Consider the following 17,500-nt stretch of genomic DNA (forward strand, 5'->3'; position numbering starts at 1 on the left):
ACACATTTCCACAGACACACACAGATACAGACACACACAGAGTTATTTCCTTTCACACTGTCAAGTGTTTGAGTGCAACTTCCACAAAAGACATGAGCTTTTTTGTCCTAGAGCTCTTGTGTAATTAGACACTGCATGAGCTCTTTATTTCTCCTGAAGTCTCAGCTCGTCTCTTTTGTTAAATCATCTCAGTCTCTGACAGCTCGCCACGTCTCGAACGCTTTAAACACAAAACGCTCCACAAATTGCTCCATCTGGGCTTTAACGCATGCCGTAGCACTCGCTAATTCAATTCAGTTTTATTTGTGTAGAGATTTTAACAATGGACATCATCACAGAGGTGAGGAAAAAGTCGCTGAGATGAAAAGATAAAGAAACCTAGAGAGGAACCAGACAAGGAAAGCCATGTGGATGTGATGATGAGATCATAGTGTAGGTGACAACACTTAGGTTTATAAGGACCTCCCTAATAAATGTGTTTAACTGATGTTATCTAACTGAAATAAACACACTTATAAATTGACATTAACAAACTCTAAACATCATCCTGCTTTCCGTGATGGAAAGAACGGCAACGTGAGGCGAGAGAGAGGGAAAGGGGGCGTGGCTTCCGAAGTGCACACCTACACACCTGTCAGTCGATCCAGATTCATACGGTGATGAGGTTAAAATGTGGGGTTTCATGTGTAAAGATTAGCAGGTTTGAGCTTCAGTGTGTTTCACCTTCAGTTTGTGTGCTTTACATGAACCAGGCAGTATTTCTGTAGTAATAAAATTAAATAATAATAATAATAATAATAATAATAATAATAATAATGATAATAATAATAATAATAATAATAATGATAATAATAATATTTTTACTGACTGGGTGAAACAGAAAGTTTCCTCCACACCTGCAGGGTTTCGTCTTCATCCTGATGCTGATGGACGTCCTCAGGCTCGTAAATCCCTAAAGCACTCGTATTCTATTCACTGTGACACACTGAGACCAGACTAGTCACTCCTCTGGCAGTAATCCTGTTTCACACACACACACACACACACACACACACACACACACACACACACACACACACACACTACATCACTGACACACACACACACACACACACACACAAACACACTACATCACTGAGCATACACACACACACACGCAATCACTGACACACACAGACACACACACACACACACACTACATCACTGAGCATACACACACACACACACACACACACACACACACACACACACACACACACACTTCATCACTGACACACACACACACATACACGCACACATACACACTACATCACTGAACGTACACACACACACACACACACACACACACACACACACACACACTACATCACTGAGCATACACACACACACACACACACACACACACACACACACACACACACACTTCATCACTGACACACACACACATACACACACACATACACACTACATCACTGAGCATACCCACAGAAACACACACACACTTCATCACTGGCACACACACACACTCCATCACTGACACACACACACACACACACACACACACACACACACACACACACACACACACACACACACACACACACAGCATCACTGAGCATACACACAATTACACACTGACATACACACACATTTACACACTGACACACACACACACTACATCACTGAACGTACACACACACACACACACACACACACACACACTACATCACTAAGCACACACACATACACACACACACTCACTCCATCACTGAGCGCACACACACACATACACACACACACACACACACACACACACACACACACACACACAAGTGAAACTAATTAATCGTATAGAGGGGCCTTGCCTACTGGAGCATGTGTATGTTTATGACACTAGGAACAGCACCTTGGACAGCACCACCTCTTCAACACGTTATAACACATAATGCTTACTGCTCTGGCCTTTTAATAAACACCTTATTGTTTTAAGCTGCACCATAAACTTCATGAAGCTCCTACACCTACTGATTGAGCTCCAGCCTTGCTGAAATGGGGTGGAGTTTATCTAAAAATGTAGTTATTTTTCCAACAACCTGCTAGAAATCTGTCTTTGCGAGACTAATAAATTGTGATGCCTACTTTGCCTTCACGTGTCCTTAAAGTCACCTGAAATCTTCTATAGCAGGTTCCACGTGATCCTCCGAAAGACTGCTAGAGGAAGAGACAGGTATCTTGCAGTATCATCAGCTTCCAGAAAGTTCTAAAGACAAAAAATATGGCAGCTGTCAGGAAAGAGAACATCATCCTTAACTCCGAAGGTTACATCGTCCCATAATCCTCAGCCCTGATTAACATCCTGTAGTGCAGCCACCCACAGATTTAGCTAATTACAGAGACACCATGAACAAGACGAAATCGCTGGTTAAGCTTTCGGCACATTCCTCTCGTTCTACACGCGCTGTTCATCCAGCGCTATACCGGAGTCTAGTGATGTTAGCATCAAGTGTGTCATAAGAAATTACAGGCACAGCACAAAAAACCCTGTAGGCAAGATAAAGCTAAATCATGAATTCTAAGGAAACACCGACATTGACGGTATGGTTGTTATTTTTCCCAACATTATAGACGTTCTGAGGAATGATAGCATGGATCTGATTAGGCTAATGCTGTCAGAAACATTACAACCGTAGCATATATCCAAAAAGAGTTGTAGGCAGGAAGTGCACTTGTTTACTAAATACACACGCACTAAGTGTTGTCTGTAAAATTCTGTGACATTATTTGTTTTCATGCTGAAGTGTGTTAACTCTGGAAACTGCTAAACATGTTCCTGCACCTGTTGAGGTCTTCACGGGTCCACTTAGATCCAAAAATCTTAGATCCAAAAACCCGAGGTCCGACACGAGCGGGTTCGGGTCTAAAAGTTTCACGTGTGCCTCGGACACGGGTCGGGTATAATAATAGCGGCGTCGGGTCTCGGGTAATTTATAATGAATGTGTTTTTACCGAACGGACCCGAGAAGACCCGAACTACTGTATCTCGTGTGTGTGCCTCGACTCGAGTCCTTTTCCAACCTCTCCTCTGTTTGCCAAGACCGCTTGCGACATGTAGCTGGTGACATGCGGCTGGCGGTAAGCTAATTTTTGTTGAAACAGACCTGTCAATCAATTTTGAATCCACGCTGTAGCGGTTACTTTAGTGTAGAGTTACGCAACATTCGGGTCCAGTCGGGTTAAAAAAAATTGCCAACGGGTCGGGACGGACTCGGGTCTAATTTTTTCGGGTTTGTCTATTTTTCTTTAAAAAAATAAATAAATATGCACGTCGCGTGCAGGTAAAAAGTGATTCGGGTCACTTCGGGTCGGGTCCATTTCTTTAGACCCGAGAAGACCTCTAGCTCACGCTACAATTTTCACACACATTTTGTTAACATTTACATTATATAACATTATATAATGCAGCAGCTCTTGTCAACCGTTGATGTAAATTATTATCTGTAACTTTGTCATGAATGTTAATTAAAACAAAACCAAAAAAAAAATGCTCGCTGACTTCTTTAGGTGAAATTCCTATGGCAACTTTAGGCAGATTAGAGCATGCTAACATCGCTAAACTGCCTGAAATACTATAATTCTGTTTGATATTAATTCTCTGACATTAGCTTTGGTCTGATCAGTTTAGCAACTGTCTAAAAGAGCTTAGGAACATTTTCACACAAAAAAACACTTGTTCTGCTCTGCCTGTAATTTCTGTGAAGGGCTGAAAGTTTAGTGAGAGTAGCATGAAACTATTTAGACTAATACTGTGTAAGAAATAAGTTTGTTTGGAAACATAAAGCAGAATAAATGTTCTGTAGAACTAAATCAGGAGACAGGACATTGTCATAATGTTTGGCAAAAAAATCCCTCCAATTTCATCTCAATTTTACACTTAATAGTAAATATGTGAGTGCTAAGTATTAGCGCTAATATTTTCTGACACTGTTTGGCTGAATCGTTGTCTCAGATTTCTCCACGTGTCTCAGTTCCTGTCCTACAAGCTGAAACTTTCTTTTATATTTGAGTTCAACTTTCACATTTACAGACACAGACGTCCATCACGGTGAACATTAGCAAGCCATCAAACCAAACTTCACTCTGTCATGAAACTCCGTCGCATGTTTCATAGCGGATCATCTGCTGCCTGTCAGTTCCACTTTTGTGCTCAACGCACCCAAGAACCTCAAGGACTCATGTCTTATTTCTTTTTTTTTTTTTTGCCTTGTTGAGATTAATAGAGAACACCGATCTCCATAAAGCTTTTCTTTGTAATTTCATTCATTCATTCATTCATTCATTCATTCATTCATTCATTCATTCATTTTCTACTGCTTATCCGAACTTCTCAGGGTCATGGGGAGCCTGTGCCTATCTCAGGCGTCATCGGTCATTGAGATCAGAAAACAACCACATATAGCAGGAAAGGTCAGGTGACCCAATACTTTTGGAGATATAATGTATACCAAGTTTATCACCAAGGCCATATCCCAAACTCTAGGGAGATTCCAGCTCTGTGCTTCAAAACAACTCAAAATTATTGTGATGTTTTACAAATGACAAAATTAATGTTAATTAAATTAAGCACTTGGTGTTTTTTGGGTTGACACCAGGGGCAGTTCTAGGGTTTAATCTTTAGGGGGTTTTAGCCCTCAGTGAGAATTTAAAACAAGAAGAGTTCTATATTATATATTATATGACAACTCTGGTAATAAGAATAATGACATTTCACTGCTTTTGGTTGCCGTCTTTGCGTCTTTCTGCGTCTCCAGCTCTGACTGCGCGTGCACGCTGCGCGTACCTGTGCTTCTCCGTTCTAATAAAGCAGACAGCTGAAGACGCACGTGTGAAACACTACAACACACGCGTGTAAAAGCAAAGTAAATAAAATCGCTCTTGGATCAAACTGATAAATAATTTTCTTTCCCATCGACGACACGTCCTGCATTTTAACGTCATTTTTATTGTTTATTTATGAAAGTAAAAATGCTCCTTATAGTTTTAGGGTGGCTGAGATTACAGACAGGGGGCTGAAGCCCCCCTAATAAAGGGCTAGAACCCCCCCTGGGTGACACAATTCGCAACGCATTCGCCAGGAATCCTTTTTGACGGCGATTATTACAAACATCTCCCTCATATATGGCCATGTGTGTTGAGGAATGTCCTCGTTGTTAGTTACTTTAACATCGGTGACTCCCTCTGAATGAACATTAGCCATTCCTTTTGTAGGCGCTGCTCATTGTTAGCTCCGCTATCCTTAGTCTATGTCTGATAGCCAGTAAATAATACAGTACACCAGTCACATGGGGAAAAAGCCGCACAATGATAGGATGATAGGCTGGAAACAGCGTCCAATGAGAAGGAATAATACTAAAAGTAACGAGTATGTTTGGGAAATGTAAGAAGTAAAAAGTACAGATATTTGTGTACAAATGTAATGAGGAAAAGTCAAAAGTTGTCCGAAAAATAAATAGTGGAGTAAAGTACTGATACCAGGAACATGTACTGAAGTACAGTAACGAATATTTTTACTCTGTTACTTCCCACCTCTGCAGGGCACACACACTCTCTCACTCACTCACACACACACACACACACACACACACACACACACACACACACACACACACACACACACACACACACACTCATTCACTCACACACTTACACACTAAGGACAATTTTCCAGAGATGCCAATCAACCTACCATGCATGTCTTTGGACCGGGGGAGGAAACCGGAGTACCCGGAGGAAACCCCCGAGGCACGGGGAGAACATGCAAACTCCACACACAAGGTGGAGGCAGGAATCGAACACCCCCCCCCCCCCATTTGTACTGTGACTGTTAACCTCCTGCTGCCTTCACAGTGAGCCACATCAGATGACCAGCACGTGGCAGTTTGCTGTCATGGTTCAGGGTCAAATGTACCCTTTAAGACAAGAGCCAATGTTAAGCAATACAAAGGTCTCCTGATTAATCCCCTTAATCCTACAGTGAAAAACCTTCATCCTGAGTGTGTGGTCTTGTCCAGTCACTGAAGCTGTAACAGCTGCTCAACATCTGGATTTTATTTAATTTGTTATTCATCAATTATTTTGAAATAAATACCACAAAGAGATAGAAATGAGTCGGGTAAAAAGTTTTTTAAGGGTTTGGTAAGGAAGCAGACCAGAAAATTCTACAGTTCTACAATACTTTAATCTAGTTTTCTCTACAATGGAAGAAATTCACATCCCACATACACTGAAAAAACGAACTTGTAAAATTTACTAAAAAAAATCCTCGTAACAATTTGCACGAACTTTTTTTAAGTAAAATCTACTGCCTAATTTCAAGTATTAATTATCTAGCAAAATCAATTAAAATCTACTTAGTAATCCATGAAATGTTTGTTAAAAAAAATAAGTAAATGTTACTTAATTATTTTTATTTTAGAAGTTCGATTTGTTTGAATTATTTAGGTAAATTCTATTAGATTTTTTTCAAAGTGTGTAGCATTGCTGTACTAGAAATATTTAATAAATCTTATTTACTTTTTTAGGGTAGATTGCATTTACTGTTTTTTATTTTCTTTTGTAATATTAATTAATTAAACATTAATAATAATGATATTACCAAATAAATGTAATCACTTTGTCTATGCTTTCAACACAAATCGCAATGGTTAAATACAATTCAATTTTTTTTTCCCCCCAATGGTATCAAAATATATAGCATACAACAGATGTTAAAGATGTTTATTAAATATGTAAAAATGCTCTAGTTCAAAGTAAATGAAAACTGGCAAAAAATTATAACTTTAACAAAACAAATTCCCACCACTATTTGCCTTGAATAAAGTAAATTCAAAACACAGTATAAACACCTTGATGCTTCTAAAGTCTGGTCTCTCTTCGTGTTAAAAGTTTGTGAAAAAAAAAAAAAAAGACAGTAAGACCAGGTGGTTATAAGGCATAAAACTGAAAACGCTACTAAATGTCAATTTAGTACAAATGGCAAAAGAACAAATTATGTACCAAAGTGTGGGAAACAATTTCAAAACAACAGAACAACCCAAAATAATTATTTATGAAAAGGGTTCACCAGAACATGCATGATGGAACACTGAGTTGGGGTGTTGTAATGGCATCCAATAATGTGCAGGACTTGCCATCACAAACAAACTTTAAGTCAGCAGCTTGGACTTTAAAGTTTGAACTTTAGAGGACAACTTAATCCCATCCAGCTCTAGAAAAAGTTTTTGAAACACCTCAAAAGTATAGCACAGGGCTTTGGGGTATGCAAGATTGAGGGCATAAATCAACCCCATAAGTAGTGCACAAGCTTTAGCCACGTTGTGACATCCTGTTAGGATCTCCCGGCCTTCAAGAATAATAGATGCATCCACTGAATCCTCTACACCAGCTCCATAGACCACCAGAATCTTAAGGATGTGTTACATGGTGTCACTGTGACTGTCCTCCTGCATATAATTAACAAGAATTTGGTATTAGATTAAGAATTTATCTGCCTCTTATTTCAGGCTTAACTTTATGGTAACAATTTAAAAAAAAAGCTTTACCAGGCATTCTTCAAAAAGTTCCTCTTCTTTTTTGCCAAGGTACAGTATGAGGCTCCGGATAATAGCTTCACGTCTCACCTCGATGCTTTGGTTCTGTGAAGAGAATAATGTTGTCAATGCATACTGAACTGTGCAAAAGTCTTAGGCATGCTAGTATTTTTACCCCCCAAAAGAGGTTTTAAGCCAGGTAAGTTCTTCTGAATTTAGTTTGTCTCAGTTTTCATGTAATAATAAACAGATTTGATGAGATCAGGTGTGTAGCACCGGCTGTTGTCAGACTCCTTGTGCATACAAAAATCTAACTGGATTATTACAAATAATGACAAAATGAATGTTTAAAAATGTAAACTGAAAATTCTTACTGGTACAATACAGCAAAGCAAAAACTTAACTGGCTTAAAACCTCTGGGGGGGGGGGGGGAATACTAGCACGCCTAAGACTTTTGCACAGTACTGTATATCTAAGACCTAAGCAGTGTTGTTCAGCATGCAGACTTAAGTCATTTTTATACTGCAATAATTATACTGCAATGTCAATCACATAATGAAACATCTGAAGATGAATATTTTCTGCTCTAACATTAGCCTTTCTGTTTTACTTTATCACTTTTAGGTTCATCCCAGGGTTTTTGGAGTCACCTTGTTCTATGTATTCAGGCCATATTTTTGAAAGTTGATGAAAAAGCAATGTGTTAGTCTACCAGCTAAGACCAACTAATTACTTATGGGGGCAGTCGTGGCCTAATGGTTAGAGAGTCTGACTTGACAAGCTTTTTTAATTTGAAATTAAAATGCGCGCAGCAGCTTTATTAACTTAAGTAAAGTTGGCCGCATATTCACAGATTGGAGTTTCCAGAGTCAATAACTCCTAGCTAAATGCTGTTACTACACAAATAACACCTCTTTTGTTATCGTAGTAATGTAGAGAGGCAGCTACAACAAATTTCCTCAATATCAGATTTCCTCCGCGTTGGACAAAATACATAAGTCTCTATGTGCGAACACGTAAGAAACAGATTCCAAGGGACCGTCTGCAAAGTGCAAAACCCAAAAAGCGAATACAAAAATACTGTCAGCAAATTCAGCTCACACATCACTGATGTCCTGGTAGTTATACAACACTTATTTGGGGAAAATGTCTTTGTTTAATTTTTATGCATTTTCATAAAAAAAAAATTATTATAACTTTATTGTTATGGCTACACTGTATTGTTATGGATTGCTTACCAGACGACATGCAGTCTTTTTTGTGCAAGGCTATTTTAACTTCATGACCCGTGCAGCATATCCGCGCTAACTTCACGACTCGCCCTTTGCAGCACATTATGAACCCGCAAATTTTAGAACACAGTACTAAATGTGTCGTGTTATCTATTCATGTCTAATATCAAATTCATGTACTTTAAATATCATTACCATGAGAGAAAATAATATGGTTCCGTTTTTCAGTGAATACATTTATATTACGTATTTACAGTATATGTAACGAATTGGATCACAGCATCAAGTATTTCTATGCGAATCTGCCTGATTAGTAAGATAATTGCATAACGTGTAACATTAAGAAAAACGGGATGCAAATTTCAAATCAAATATTTTTCTGTTTTGTCATGAAATCACCATCGACCCACGGAAATGTGTTTGGTTTTAAACAAACTTCTGTATGAGCCTCGATGCTTTGTAAATGGCTATGGAAAGTTCTAGGCCTCATTACCGTTAAAAGTATAAGGTTGACCCCTAACATTAACGTTATTTTACTGAAGTAAAGTATTATACAACAAAATAACCTAACAAAAACTATACAAATGCTCACAGACTTAAAAAAAAGATGCTAATTACAGAGGAAATGTAAAAATAACTCACCACGTAAAACAGCACTCCTCTGATCCAAGCGGGTAATGGCGGGTCCAATGGCGCATGCGCAATGCACAGACTTGGATGCACTAAAGCTTTTGATTAAAATTTACTTGGTATTATTAGGTCTATGTGCAGTGCCTATAAAACAGTTTAATAAAACGATAAAATATCTAATAAAACTTACTAATCCCACACAGTTCATTTTGTACATGAATTAATTGTGTATTTATTTACAATTGTACTTAGGAAAATCTAGTATTCAATAAATGTTAATATTACTTTGTAGAAATTATTAGGGTTAACCTAATATATTTTACTACACCAAAAAGTTCGTTTTTTCAGTGTAGTGTGAAAGAATCAGTGTGACTCCATTTGCCCCACTTAGCCTTTGATGGTAAAGCAGGGGCTTTTTAATCTCGGCACCTGTGCAGCCACATGTGTAAATTTAATGGTGTAGTGCACACACACACACACACACACACACACACACACACACACACACACACACACACACACACACACACACACACACACACACACACACACACACACAGCTCTGGGGAGATGATGCATTTTCTTCCTGTGGGTTATAAATGAGTTCTTCGTGGATTGAATGAGAAGCAGCTCCGGAGCTCCTCGTCTCTGGGACCTGATACGCTAAACCGCACTACGGAGTCCTGAATAATTTAAACGTTTATCTTTTATTAATTTAAGTGTTAAAATGATCACAACACACAGCGGACATTTTCTACAAACGGATTCACTCCAGCAGCCACTGACTTCTGCTTCTCTCAGTCATATTGAGGTAAAGTTACTACCTTGTATGTATGTGTAATGTGGAATGTGTAACGTAATCATTTTAATTTTGTGTTTTTTAAATGTTTGTGTTTTTATTTTTTCTTTATAACCCTTTGTATATAAACAAGGTTTTTATAAATATACACAAAAGAAAATGTTTAAATCTAAACCTAAATCACTATCAAAATAAATCTGTTTTTTTTTCTTTCATAAAATCTTTTAGAATTGTTCTTTAAGGTAAAAAACAATGATAGCTTTCTGAAGCGGTTCTATTAGGAAGCCGTTCTGAAAAAGAAACCCTATGTTTTAAAGTTCTCCTTAGAACCTGTAAAGCTTCCAATAAATTAGTTTCACCTTTAATTTGTGCTGAAATATTGATTAAAGAAAGGAGGGAAACATTAATCACTGTTGTAAATTAGCTGACGTGTTCAAGAGCCGGTTATTATTAGTACGGAGAAAGATCTAAAGGAAACAGCTAACAATAAAATATTAAGGATTTGACTCGAGTCTGATTGTAAATATTTGTGCATTCGTTCTGACAGAAATTCAATTTTCATACTAGGTTTTTTCCCCCCAATCAGACTCGAGTTAAATCCTTAATATTTTATTGTTAGCTGTTTCCTTTAGATCTTTCTTCGTACTAATAATCACTGGCTCTTGAACACTAAAAAAAAAAATTTGACTAGAGTCTGATTGGGGAAAATTAACTTTCTGTCAGAACGAATGCACAAAAATTTATATGATTTATATGATTTATATGATTATGTGTCATTCTTATTGCTACAGGATAAATTCCGTTTATGTTCAGGATAAAATAGTGAAACGGCCTTAGAAAGTCTTTTATGTGTTAAATGTTCTGTAGACATGTTGAGGTTAATGTTGAGGTTCAGGTCTGATGCAGTTGATGCTCATGTCGTGTCTTTGTCTGGTTTAAACTGTTAAAAACCTCAATATTCTCCTTCATGTCACTCTACTGTGTTTTTTTCAGCTGGACGCCACAAAGAGTCCACTTGCCCTCTTGGCACAAACGTGCTCCCAGATCGGACAATCAGACCCGATCTCTTCCACCTGCTCATCGAACAGCTTGAAAGACTCTGGATGTCTGACGATCGGCAACATGAGAGTTTACTCCAAATCGGCAGAGAGGAAAGATTCTGTCCCTTCACTCGACGATCGGTGCGTGTCGAGGACGCAGAGTGCCACCTGCAGACCGCTTGCTGTATGCTCTCCTAAAATTCAGGATGAAGATGAGAAGAACATCAGAGATGGCAGTAAAAGTTCAGGTGAAACCTCTGAGACCATCAGAAATAGAAATTCAGAGATAAATGACAAACATGAATCTAAGACATCATGGACTGAGACATCATCAGTGGTGTGTTCCAGTTCTTCCAGCCTCGGATTGGGTGTTCCTCCATTTTCTACGTTTCCTCTTCCGCCGTTTCCGACAAGCTGTGCGAGTTTCCCTCAGCCGCTTCTGCCTGCATTGAACAATAAACCAGGGACCTCCATCATTTCCACTGTTCCGTGTGGAGACCCGTACTGTCTCGGCTATCACTGTGCTGCGTCTCTTAAATCCACGTTTCCTCTTCTGTATCCTTCTCACTCCATTCCTTCTTCCTCCACATCTGCAATTACAATATTTCCACATGGCTTCATGCACAATCATGAACTCCACTCAAGTTTTTTAAACAGCGTTTCAACAGACTCTTCTGAGCCCAGTTTCCCCCCCTCACTGGGGTACATAGCCTCGACTCTCAGGACCCCACATCACACACTCGGACATGGCGCTCGGTACCATCCGTACTTCAAAAACCCTTCACCAGCACCTTCAAATCCATATTATTCTCTACATGGACTCGCACTTTATGGACAAAGGCTTCATCTAGCACCTTAAAGGTTTTGTGTAGAACCACACAATAGTGGGTCCATTTATTCATTTCTTAATGAGAAGTTACAAAAAGCTTTAATCAGAATCTGATTTTTAATAGAAATTTAATAATAAACAAAATCTATATAACAATATTATATACAATTTCATTAATGTTATAGTATTTTGTCTTCTGTTCTTCTTTGAGGACTTGATCATGACAAACAGAAATAAGAACAGAGATTGAGAAAAATAACAAGTGTCACAAGTGGAAATTTAGAAGTTAATTGCAAAAAAAAAAACAAAAAACAAAAAACGGAAACAGAAACAAGAAAAAACAAACAAACAAACAAAAAAGCAATCCATCAGCAATCTGTTACCTTTTCTGAACATGTACTAATATTAATGTTAATAAATCTCTAACTGTCTAATGTTTCATTGATATAAAATGACTTGCTGTAAATTGTTTTTATATGATTTTATATTATTTTTTATATAATTTTTTTTTTCCGGTTTTAAAACCACTTCTCAATTAAAAACACCGTATTTGTGAAATATTACATTAAACAATGATAATCATCACAATGCAAATCGGATCGTTTACTCCGACATCAGAACTGAGTCGGTCCCCAGGATGAATAATGTGGAAAATCTACTGAGATAATTAACAAAATTAAACAGAATTTTTCTTTCCATTTTTAAATCAGTACGATAAAAAAAAACTAAAACTCAAAATGTGATGTATAAATGTTGATATTTAATGATTTAAGCAATAAAAAAAATAAGATTTTACAATGAAAATTTTTTTATTATAAAGTAAATAATTCTCTTCCTTTATAAAATGCATTAATTAAAATGTAATCTTCTGCATTCTACATGTGCAGCATTAAATCTGACCTTTTACAATTTCTTCTTTTTGTATTTAACTTGTCAAATAAAATTATGTTTTTTATTAATAATAAAAAATAAATCCTGTCAAATTCTACATTTAAACTTTATTTTTTTGCTATACTACAAAACATGATAAAGCATTTCAAATATAAACATATTTGTAAATTTAGTTCTATTAATTATGTTGGCTTTGTAGAAGCCAACATTCTGATTTCCGTTATAAGATTATTATTATTATTATTATTATTATTATTATTAGACAAAAATTTTTAAAAAAAAAATGCGGCCTAGGGCGTTCGAGCCACATGCACCAAATTCGGATATGTCGTAGGCCCTGGTCTGAAGTTTGTTGCTTCTATTTTTCTAAGAGATCGGAATTCCGGCATTCCCGGTACGGAAGCTCAAACTGGCCTTTTTTCCCATAGACTTCCATTATAAACTTTTGAGGTTTATAACTCGGCAAGTTTTCAAGTGATTTACACCGAACTCGGACAGGTTCTTTAGGCCTTACTCCGGACAAAGTTTTTATTTCGGACTTCCGACGGAATTTTCGGTTTTCCGGTAGTCAACGATCGAACATCCCATAGACTTGAATGGGGAAGCTCAGGCACGGCTTCTCTCTCTGTGATCCACGCAGTATAATAATAAGTAGAATCCCATAATGACTGCAGTAGTGACATGAAATGTCCAAACTCTTAGTAGCCACTTTTTGCCAAAAGTATTGGCACCCCACCGGATATTCTGGTGACGTCACTCGACACCACGTGACGTCACATGTAGCCCCGCCCCAAAAACAAGCAAAATTAAAAATTTGCACAACATGGACATGTGACATATCAAAACACTCAGCACAATGAGGGGAACTACCCCACGGGTATTATGGTCACGTCACGAGACGTCACGTGATGTCACGTGTAGCCCCGCCCCAAAAACAAGCAAAATTAAAAATTTGCACAACATGGACATGTGACATATCAAAACACTCAGCACAATGAGGGGAACTGCCCCACGGGTATTCTGGTCACGTGACGTGACGTCACGTGAGGTCACGTGTAGCCCCGCCCCCAAAACAAGCAAAATCAAAAATTTGCACAACATGGACATGTGACATATCAAAACACTCAGCACATTGAGGGGTACTGCCCCACGGGTATTCTGGTCACGTCACATGCTCATGTCCCCCCACCTCCAAAAGTATTGGCACCCTAGTGGTCCAGCAGCTTTCACAATATTTCTGTCCACTCGCCTCCAAAATGCACCGGCCTTTGCGAATACTTGCACCGTCAAAGCCAACATCAAAGTTTGTCGCGACGAACTTTACAAATCTAGTTAACATCTGATATTATTTATGATTAAATGTTAATTACTGTTAAATTCATCACTCAGTTTTATTACAGCATCATTACCTCGACTGATTTTTATTCATCTTATTTCTTTACTTGCACTTCCTTTGCAAAAATCTCCAGATGCATAATTATTGGCACCCTTCATAAAAACAAGTGAAATAATTAGCCAAAAAAACAAAACATTACGTACAGTAATTAAAATGTTGCACACAAACAACAGGAGAAATTACTCTCAGCTTTTGGCTGTAAACAAATCATTCTTACTCTAATAAAAGGATTTACTTTCAAAACATATATTAAAAAAAACATATTAGCCTATTTGTGTTTGTTGAAGAGAAATAAAACACACGGAATGAAAATTACTTTCCTTTTTTTTTTTTAAGATCAGTTTCTATAGTAAATAATGATTTAATGCAACAAATAATGATTTAATGCAACACTCTCAAAGTCAGTGCTTTGAGGAACATGATGAGGAATCGGACCTGAGAAATCTTATACACTTCATTAACAGAGACTGTAAAAGGAAATGAAATCTGCAGTATTGACGTCTGTCCTCTACTTTAGTTAGTGTCTTTATTTCCTTTCGGTCTGCAGCCCTTTAACCCACGTAACCTACAGGAAGTCATGCGCTTTGGACAGAATAAAGAAAACTAAGTGTGTGTACTGTAATGTCTCTCAGGATAAAGTGTCTAATGTAAAAACATCAGAATGTCAATGGTGAAGGTTTCAGCTCTGACCTGCAGTAATCACTTATATTACTGACCACATCACTATTATATTAATATATAAATTAAATAAAAAAGTATGAAATAATGTTAGCTAAAAAGAGCCAAACTCAAATGTTATGTTACAGTTAAAGATGTAAAGATTTGAGAGGTGTGTAATGGTTTAAACGGTAAAACATGTTTAATGTTGCCTAGTCAGTGCTTCACTAACCAGGTTGCTATGGTGTTACAAGTAATGGTTGCTAGGATGTTGCTACCCCAGCCGGTTGCTATGGCGCTGTCGTAGGCTACTATTCAAGCTGATGTTGTTAGATTGTTGTCAAGTTAGTTGCTATGGTGATAATGGGTCACAATTGGTTGCTATGGTTTCCATAGCTGTAATTATCTTCACTATACAATAATCAACAAAGATCTGATCTGTCCCAAAGGCATCAGTGCACTAGTCCTGTATGGGGTCTATGTTTGTTTAGAACAGGGGAGTCAAACTCAAAGTCACAGTGGGCCAAAATATAAAACTGAGATAAAGTCAGGGGCCAAACTGAATATTTATTGCAAAATTAACTGCACCTGATATGTAATGTTCAACCTTTTTCATATGGAAACAAACTTTAGTTTTGCTTAAACACAGAATTTGGAACAAACAGAGCTTGATATTACAAACACATAAGAAATTAGAAATAAAAGACACATCAGTGATGTTCATGTCACAAAATTTGACCATACACTTTTTGACAAACTCTCCCTCATTAAAGGGCAGATTTTGCTGTTTCTGCTGCCACAATAAAGCTTTACAGCCTTTACAGCAGCTTCACTTTTTATTTTGCTTTCATGAACATAGTCTGATGGGAAACCAGACTGTTTTTTATCTCCTCCACCTTCTGGAGCTTCTGCTTTACGTCCAGGTCCTTATACTTCTCATAATGTTTCGTGTCATAGTGTCTTCTTATGTTCTATACTTTCGTTACAGACACGTTAGCTCCATTAGCACACGAGACAAACAGGTCTGTCCTTTATATACGTGAACAGATAATCTGCCTCCCTCCTGTCTTGAAAGCTCCTATTGTCCATCTTTCATTTGGCCATTTTTGTGGAGGGTGAATTAACTTGCCCCATGTGACTGTAACATGGTTTTTAGTGACTGTCAACAGAGAATGAGGGGCGCTTGCTGTTCCTGACTATGCGTCAATACAGTGGCAATGCATTCTGGGATTTGTAGTATTAGCGGAGCATGCGGCTAGTCAGTTGTAACGCACATCTGATATGATCTCACGGGCAAAATATAATTACACCAAAAGGAGAAGGAGAGGCTGTAATGTGATTGGCCATTGGGCCATTGTTGGTGTTCCGGGGCAGCGTGGTGGCAATGTCACATTATGTGCTGCCATCAGCAATCATGGGGTTGTTCACCATCATGCCAACCTGGGGCCCTACAACACTCACCAGCTCCTCATTTTCCTCAATCGCATGTGAGATGCTCTGTTAGGGCAGCAGGATGAGCATCCCATCTATGTTGTTGTTTGGGACAATGTGAGTTTTCACAGAGCCCTCCAGGTTAGAGAGTGGTTCAATATGAACCAAGGTTTTATCAGTCTTTGCCTCCCACCGTACTCCCCTTTCCTAAACCCCATTGAGGAATTCTCCTCATGGAGGTGGAAGGTACATGAACGCCAACCTTACACCAGGGTACATCTCCTGCCAGCCATGGGACTTGCCTGTGGTGACATACAGTAGGTGTGGAGGCATGCCAAGCCTGGATACGGCATGCCAGGGGTTTTTTCCCCCGTTGCCTGGCCAGACAAAATGTGGCCTGTGATGTGGATGAAGTCTTGTGGCCTGACCCAGTACGGAGACACGATGCTGTGGCTGAGTAATGCACTTATTTGTGTATATCTGTACTTTATTTTTACATGGGCTTACTGTACTGTACACAAGTGGCAAACGCACAAGATTTCTGTTTGTTTTTTTGTACAAGTGTTAAATGCACAGGTTTTTTTTGTTTTGCAACATGCATTTAGCCGACAGTGAACAATAAACATTTATTTCTCCAGCTTCATGTCCTGAGCATTGTGTTTTCTATTTTTCTACGTAGTGTTTAGTGACTGTTCTGTAGTGATTTTAATTTTTATTGACTCGGGGCACGATTTGACAACATAGTTCAGTTTTGAGCACAGATTGAACTGTTGTGAGGTAAAAGTTTGGTTTTGCAAGGAGAGTCTGAGGTTTTGTGAATGTAGCTTGAGAATCGGGTTTTGTGTTCACAGTTTAGAGAAAAGGAGAGCAGCTTTCAAGAAATGTGTCTTAGCAATCAAGAAAACTGTAAGGATTTTGAGAACATACGATTCTAACTGCTTTTGAGTTATCACATTATTAAAAACATTTAATAACATCATATAAATGTAAATCAAATAAAAATAAATA

General features: G+C 38.1%; 1 protein-coding gene and 1 long non-coding RNA gene across 2 annotated transcripts; one reads left to right on the forward strand and one right to left on the reverse strand.

Annotated features, from left to right (window-relative positions):
- Positions 1–6,760: 6,760 nt before the first annotated feature.
- Positions 6,761–9,743, reverse strand: LOC113634814. The gene is made up of 3 exons (XR_003438642.2): positions 9,462–9,743; positions 7,599–7,691; positions 6,761–7,499 (listed from the first exon to the last, which is right to left on the reverse strand). It is a non-coding gene; the product is annotated as an uncharacterized LOC113634814 (long non-coding RNA).
- Positions 9,744–10,003: 260 nt separating this feature from the next.
- On the forward strand, positions 10,004–12,548 carry LOC113634816 (zinc finger protein 503-like). Its single transcript, XM_027133986.2, has 2 exons — positions 10,004–10,260; positions 11,242–12,548. The coding sequence occupies exons 1-2, from the start codon at positions 10,177–10,179 to the stop codon at positions 12,145–12,147; spliced, it is 990 nt and encodes a 329-aa protein (XP_026989787.1). The 5' UTR covers positions 10,004–10,176; the 3' UTR covers positions 12,148–12,548.
- The last annotated feature ends 4,952 nt before the right edge of the window (positions 12,549–17,500 follow it).

This window comes from Tachysurus fulvidraco, chromosome 8 (assembly GCF_022655615.1).
Source record: "Tachysurus fulvidraco isolate hzauxx_2018 chromosome 8, HZAU_PFXX_2.0, whole genome shotgun sequence".
Classification (NCBI taxonomy): domain Eukaryota; kingdom Metazoa; phylum Chordata; class Actinopteri; order Siluriformes; family Bagridae; genus Tachysurus; species Tachysurus fulvidraco.

Excerpts from the sequence above, each read along its gene's own strand:
- LOC113634816 (XM_027133986.2), top strand. The coding sequence starts at position 10,177 with ATGATCACAACACACAGCGGACATTTTCTACAAACGGATTCACTCCAG. Across the intron at positions 10,261-11,241 it reads CTTCTCTCAGTCATATTGAG|CTGGACGCCACAAAGAGTCC; the intron begins GTAAAGTTACTA and ends TGTTTTTTTCAG.